This window comes from Mirounga leonina, unplaced genomic scaffold, assembly GCF_011800145.1.
Source record: "Mirounga leonina isolate KUSES-001 unplaced genomic scaffold, KU_Mleo_1.0 Mir_53, whole genome shotgun sequence".
NCBI lineage: Eukaryota > Metazoa > Chordata > Mammalia > Carnivora > Phocidae > Mirounga > Mirounga leonina.
The window spans coordinates 101148222-101155533 of record NW_023270807.1 but is presented as its reverse complement, the minus strand read 5'-3'; the positions used below and the strand labels follow the sequence as shown (position 1 = coordinate 101155533).

Sequence of the window (7312 nt, the reverse complement as noted above, 5' to 3'; positions counted from 1 at the left end):
GGCTCCTTGCTCAGCAGGGGGTCTGCTTCTCCCTCGGACCCTCCCCCCTCTCATGTGCTCTCTCTCTCTCTCATTCTCTCTCTCAAATAAATAAATAAATAAAATCTTTAAAAAAAAAAAAAGGACCCCTGTGATTCCACTGGACCCTCCCCCCTCCCAGGATAATCTAGGTTTATCTCCCTGTCAAGGTCAGCTGATTTCCAGCATTAATTCCATACGCAGTCATAACTCTCCTTTGCCATGTCCCATTCACAGGTCCCAGGAATTAGGGTCTACAGTTCCTCTCACAATTTGGCACTAACTTACCTTTTTAAACCTCATTTTCAAGTACTTCCTTCCAGGACTCTAGGATCATGACCTGAGCCAAAAGCCGGCGTTTCACTGACCGAGCCACCCCGGTGCCGGGCACCTGCCTATTTAGAGCCCACTTCGCATTTACCACCTCTGTGATACCATCCCTGTTTTCTCGGGCTCCCTCATCCGTGGGCATGTAACCTGCGTGACTCTGTGGCTAAGTGAAATAGGAAGCATGTGCTAATGGGGACTCTGTTGCTTGCACACCACAGAAAAGTTTGAACGAGCTGACCTGTCACCATGGACTGCTGAGAAGAACAAGGCTAGAGTGAGGGAATGGGGAACATCTGACCCAATTAAATCAGTCGGGACTCTTTCCTCAGCACCTTCGCCAAGGTGCCAAGCTGGCCTCCTTGTGGCCTTCTCTGTGGGAACGGGAGCAATGGATGTGGGAGGAGGGAATTTCCAAGTTACGTTTCACTCTGCCTGGCAGCCTCAAAGAACTGGGGCGTGTGTTCAAGCTTTGGCCAACCATATGAGGACGGAAGTGGGCATTATGATTGGCTAAGCCTGGGTCTTCTAGCCACCCCTTCACCCTGGGGCTTTTGGCGGGGGCGCTGGGGAGGGTGTCGGGTACGTGCTGACATCATGGTTGGCCACATCAGGTGGCTGAAAATAGTGGAAGAGTAACTCCCCAAAGTGTAGGGGGCAGGAGGGAAGGGTGCTGGGCCGCCAGCAGATGGCTGTGAGGCAGAATGAAGTAAGTGCTAAGACAAGGAAACCAAGTGCTTTAGGAGCACCTAGGAAAGAGCAGGCTGGGAAGGCAGAGATGCCATCCTCTGAAGCGTGACTGGACCAAGTGATCTGGGATTGTTTCATGATATTGAGAAGGCAATGGATGGTAAAATGTTTATAAAGCTATTGAACAGGGGAGTGACATGATCTGATCCAACTGCTTAGAATGAGAACTCTGATGCCAGTGGGGGGCGGGGGAGTGGATCTGTTCTTAACAAATAATGAGTATTTCATGAAGACCTCCTATGTAGTGTTAAGGAATGCTAAGAAGGGGATAGAGTCAAGACTGTCCACCATGGGACATAACTGTAGGGAGTGGGAATTAGAGATCGAAGATCTCCACCCCAGGGGCACCGGGGTGGCTCGTCCGTTGAGCACCTGCCTTCAAAGCTCAGGTCACGATCCCAAAGTCCCAGGATCGAGTCCCATGTTGGGCTCCCTGCCCAGAGGGGAGTCTGCTTCTCCCTGTGCCTGCTGCTCCCCCTGCTTGTGCTCTCTCTTTCTCTCTCTCTCTCTCAAATAAATAAATAATCTTAAAAAAAAAATCTCCACCCCAGGTGACCGGGAAGACAGCATGACCTGATCGGAGAAAGGGAACCCAGGCCAAAGGAATAGACTTGGACAGGATGTCAATTTTAGTTTGAGAAACATTAAATTTGAGGTTCGGTCAGGAAATCCATAAGATGTTTTATAGGCAGTTAGAAATTCAGTCAGAGAAGAAACCAGAATTAAACAGTTATATTTGGGAGTAGAAAAGAGTTAGTGGTTTAAGTCTTTCCCAAAATGTGGGATACATATACTTGTCCCAGAGATGAATTTAGGTGACACATGGACCCTGAACTAGTTTGGTTTTAGTGGTTTAGTGGCTCCTGATGGGCCCTCTAGTGTATGCTACTCCCCTTTCCCTGGCGTCAGGCTCAGCTTCCTGTAGGTAACACTGTTTCACATCACACTGTTGTCCATTTATGGCGATGACAGTTCACTTTTAAAATAAACCTATTAAGCAAAGTCTTTTGGAAATTATATAATAGTGCTGGTACATACACATCACAGAAATAGTGATGGTGGGATGCAAAGTGACCGAAGTTTAGGGAGCGTCTGCACAAACCGAAGTGGATGAGATGGTGCAAGCAGAGCGTAGAGCTAGAAGACAAGAAGGACAAGATCAGGACTTCGGGAAATGTCATCTAAAGGCAAGAGGAGGTGAAGAAAACCCAGGAAAGGATGCCGGTCAGAGGTAGAACGTGGATCTTAGCGGAGAAAAAGCCAAAGGAAGTGTGCATTTCAAGGTGTGCATTTGACACAATGCTTGAGTTCCCTGAGGTTTAGAACCAAGAAAAGTTGTTAGATTCACTAACTCGGAGACATTTGGAAGTTCCAGAAGAGTTGTAATATGCAATTTCTAAGGGCTAAAGAATAAACTCGGTGATGAGGAAGTGGAGGAAGAACGTGTCTGTATAGTCAGAAGTAGAAGAAAATGGAAGAGGGTCAGGCCCACACCTTGAAGAGAGAAGCAAGCCTGAGGATGAGCATGTTTATAGACCAAGATCCGAGCAGCCAATAGAAACAGAAAGGAGGGGAGCAAAGGAGGACAGAAGGCGGCACTGTTCTAAGCATTTACACAGGGGAGAAACTAGGGGATGGCCATAAAGGCAGGAAGCTTATGACTGTGGTCCTTTGTGTTCTCATTATTGAGGCCGTTTATCTGATTTTTAAGAATTTATTTATTAGAGAGGGAGGGAGGAAAGAAAAAGCACAAGTGGGGATGGGGTGCAGAGGGAGAGGAAGAAGCCGACTCCCCACTGAGCAGGGAGCAGGACATGGGGCTGGATCCCAGGACCCTGAGATCCTGACCCGAGGGGAAGGCAGATGCTGAACCGACTGAGCCACCCAGGCGCCCCCGGGGCAGTCTTGTGCTCTGTGTACAACCACGGTACATATATACATAGTACATACGGTACGCTGACGAAGTCAGGCCCCAAACATGCGTCTGTGATGATTGTCTCAAATCTCCAGACCAAACCCACGCCCTCAGCATGCCCCATAAGTAGTCAGGGGGAATCAAACTATTTTAAAAAAGGTTTCCAGACTTCTTCCAATTTCCAAAAGAAAGTGAGATGCAGAGATTAAGGAGGTACAACTACCAGCGGTCACATCCAAGTCTTAAATTCAAAGGTTCTGTTTTCTGGGGGCGCCTGGCTGGCTCATTCTGTAGCGCATGTGACTCTTGATCTCGGGGTCATGAGTTCAAGCCCCACATTGTGTGTAGAGGTTACTTAAAAATAAAATCTTTAAAAAAGACAGGAACCCCAAAGGTGGTTTTCTGTGACCCTGCCCCAACCAGCGTGCGGCGGGGCATCGGAACCCAGAAGCTCTGCAGTTCAGCACTAAAAGCAGCGCCAACTAGTGGCAAGTGTGCAGCAGGTCAAGTGGTACAGTTTGGAGGTTTGCGCAGAACCTCAACGATTTTAGGAAATAATCAGTTTTTATCGCCTTTTGGGCGTTTCAGCCACAATGCATGTTTCCAATTTGCCTTTCTTAACTACTAAACTCCCAAGGCCAGCTACCAAAAACTAGGACTCTGGGGCGCCTGGGTGGCTCAGTTGGTTAAGCGACTGCCTTCAGCTCGGGTCATGATCCCAGGGTCCTGGGATCGAGTCCCGCATCGGGCTCCCTGCTCTGCGGGGAGCCTGCTTCTCCCTCTGCCACTCTCCCTGCTTGTGTTCCCTCTCTCGCTGTGTCTCTCTCTGTCAAATAAATAAATAAAATCTTAAAAAAAAAAAAAACTAGGACTCAAAAACCCTATTTTTTACATCTTCCATCAAAATCTCAGGAATGTAAGAGCTTCAGTAGGTAAAGCACTTCTTGCAGTTCAATCTGTATTACAGTGTCTCTAGATGGACTCACAAGACGCCGTCTCACATTGGCAGGTTGCCTTGGGGAGAGAACTGAGCAAGAACTGGAGGATAAATTCTGTTTACCTATTTCAGACTTTTGGAATTTTGATATGTGACGCTACTTAGTTCTTAAAATTGTTTAAATATAGGGCGCCTGGGTGGCTCAGTCGTTAAGCGTCTGCTTTCGGCTCAGGTCATGATCCCAGGGTCCTGGGATCGAGTCCCACATCGGGCTCCCTGCTCGGCGGGAAGCCTGCTTCTCCCTCTCCCACTCCCCCTGCTTGTGTTCCTGCTCTCGCTCTCTGTCAAATAAATAAAATCTTTAAAAAAAAAATTGTTTAAATATAAATACAGGGTACTTCCTAAGATTTTTCTAATGCAGGTTATGAATGAAAAACTTCAGCACTGCATGGAGCTGACAGATCTAATGCGGAATCACCTGACTGAGAAGAGGGCACTCCGCCTGGAGTGGATGATCGTAATCCTTATCACCATCGAGGTAAATAGATGAAAATAAGGGCACCTGGCTGGCTCAGTCAGGGGAGTGCCACTCTTGGTCTCGGGGCTGTGAGTTCAAGCCCCATATTGGGTGTAAATAATAAAAAATAAAAGGAAAATAAAGATAATTGGACATAGAAAATGACAGTGGAAAAGAGCATGGCTTTGTTCTAATTAGTCTATTTGGAAGTGAGGCCAAGTTTCAAGTGACTGTGGTAATATCGCAAATGCACAAAGTGTGATTTTTGGAGGAGTTCTGTATTTGAAGATAGCATGTAGAGAAAGCTCTAGCTGCAGATTTATAATGTACAACCTAGCAGCGAGTACCTTTGCCTCACATCTGCAGCTTGCCATGTGGGGAAGACTTCAGGAGCATTTTTCATTAATCACAATTTTGGAAAAATCGTTTCTTTTTACCAGTAATTTGCTATGAAATTAATCTCACTTTTTATCACCCTAAGGTAATGTTTGAACTGGGACGAGTATTTTTTCTGATCAAGTGATAACCAGAGAAAAGTATCAGTGCAAGAGATATTCAAGTTCTACAATCAAAAATAAATGCTCACTGTTGAGGGAATCTCTTATTTAATTGGTATTTAATATTTTTTAATCAAGAAGTTGTGATGATCTTTTTCAGCTCCTATATGTATTGCTGCTTGAATAAAAATTATGAAGAAGCTGGTGTTTGGGTCTTTAACACTAAGAATTTGAAAGGAAGATATTTTAAAAGAACTATAGAAAGCTTAACACCTAGGAAATCTAGGCAAAGATACTTATTAAAGCCAAAAGGCTTAGATTTTGGACACTATCCCTCACCTGTCTCCAGGGAATCCCAATCCCAGCCCTAAGAGAACCATACAGGAAACTCCGGAGTGTTGAAATAAATACATAAGACAGGTTTGTGATGACAAGAACGAATTTTATATACCTACTTTGGATGGCATAATTTCAGTGTGCCTGCTCACTGGCACTTCATTTATCAGTACTATCCATGCCTTTACTACCAATCTAGTCAAAATATTCTTCCCACACATTTTTTTTTAGTTTCACACACTTTGGGGAAATGAAAAATGCCAAGAACAAAGAACTTCATATTCATGTGCTTACCATCTTGAATTGATAAACATGTTTAAAAAGCGGGGCACCTGGGTGGAACAGTTAAGTGTCCAACTCTCGGTTTCGGCTCAGGTTGTGGTCTCCGGGTCGTGAGATCGGGCCCCATGTTGGGCTCTGCCTTCAGCACATAGCCTGCTTGAGACTCTCCCTCCCCCATGCTCTAAAATAAATCTTTAAAAAGTAAATTTCTTGGGGCGCCTGGGTGGCTCAGTCGTTAAGCGTCTGCCTTCGGCTCAGGTCATGATCCCAGGGTCCTGGGATCGAGCCCTGCATCGGGCTCCCTCTCCCATTCCCCCTGCTTGTATTCCCTCTCTCGCTGTGTCTCTGTCAAATAAATAAAATCTTTAAAAAAATAAGTAAATTTCTTTTTATCTTCATTTTTATGCATAACCCCCACTAGTGCACCGTTAAATAGGGGGTTAGATGTATCCACCCCCCAGTTGAAAATCTGTATTATCTTTGACTCCCCCCAAACTTAACTACTAATAGCCTACTGACCAGAAGACGTAACAGTAAGTCAATTAACACATTTGTTTTATTTTTTACTGTATTCTTACAAATAAGGCAAGGTAAAGGTTGAGAAAATGTATTTATATACTGTTATGTACTGTATGGAAAAAATCCATCTGCATATAAATGGAACTGTGAAGTTCAATGACACCCGTTATTCAAGGTTTATATCCATGAATACAATATTACTGTTCTAAACTGAGACACTTGTTTTGCAACTTAACTGCTACAGATACTTTCACCCAGAGAATACACATCAATCTATACCCTTACTATTTTTATGTACTTATTTGCTCTAATAATGCAAAGGTAAACATCCTGGTACCATTTTCAGCACACTGCAGGAGTCCTCCTTGAGTAGCAGTCTGCTAAGGTACCTATATCCCAGGTACATGTGGGCATGGAGAGTTCAAGGAATGCTTTCTAGATCCTTGGGTTCCACAGAAGCACTTACATAAAGCTGCTGTGCCTGGATACACACCTGCAGCCAATGTATGAAGGCTGTTTTCCTGTCCCATCTTCCCTTCTCGCCCACCTTCAATTTTAGTTTGGCCTGCTGTATTTAAAAACCTATAAATATATTTAACCTACATTCAGACCTCTTTGGGAAGTCAACAAGAACACAATTTGAAATACTGGTCAACAAAGCTTTCTAATTTAATGGGAACCATATAATCCCCCACCTATTAAGAGGGGCATTTCCAATAAAGTTTTACTCCAAGTATCAATATGTACAATTTGCTGTTTGGGTCAACTGTGTGTTAATTACAACAATTTTAACAATAAAACATGAACATCTGGTGCCTTATGGTCATGGCAAAATCTAACATTTCAATTTACATACAAATATGCTGCAAAAAACAAAAGGATAATCAGTAAGACCTTCAAGCATAAAAATTTATTAGGTAAACATTTTGGGGGGCAATTAACAGTTTTTCAAGAAGAAAAAAGGAACAGTGTTAAATTTGAATTGTTTACTTATGTTTATTAAAGCAATCATGGTAGACACCAACTCATTACAGTACTACATTCCACTGGATACACTAAAGACAGATATAATACCTTTATTTTTAAATATCAATATTTATGATTCATCAGAAATTGCATCTTTTTCAGCTACTTAAATTTATGATAAAAGCTTCAACTTTAGTTACAGGAAAGAGGGTTTTTTTTTTAAATTATTTTAGGTTATGTAACAGAAG

At 43.6% G+C, this 7312-nt stretch overlaps 1 protein-coding gene across 4 annotated transcripts in view; it reads left to right on the top strand.

Annotated features, from left to right (window-relative positions):
• RMND1 (required for meiotic nuclear division 1 homolog) overlaps positions 1–5161 on the top strand; it is a 42581-nt gene extending 37420 nt beyond the window's left edge. For all 4 annotated transcript variants that reach the window (XM_034991020.1, XM_034991017.1, XM_034991016.1 and 1 more), the window contains 2 exons: positions 4369–4485; positions 4946–5161. In XM_034991020.1, coding sequence (XP_034846911.1) covers positions 4369–4485; positions 4946–4987 — 159 coding nt within the window. In that variant the 3' untranslated portion in view covers positions 4988–5161. The remainder of the gene's footprint in view (positions 1–4368; positions 4486–4945) is intronic.
• The last annotated feature ends 2151 nt before the right edge of the window (positions 5162–7312 follow it).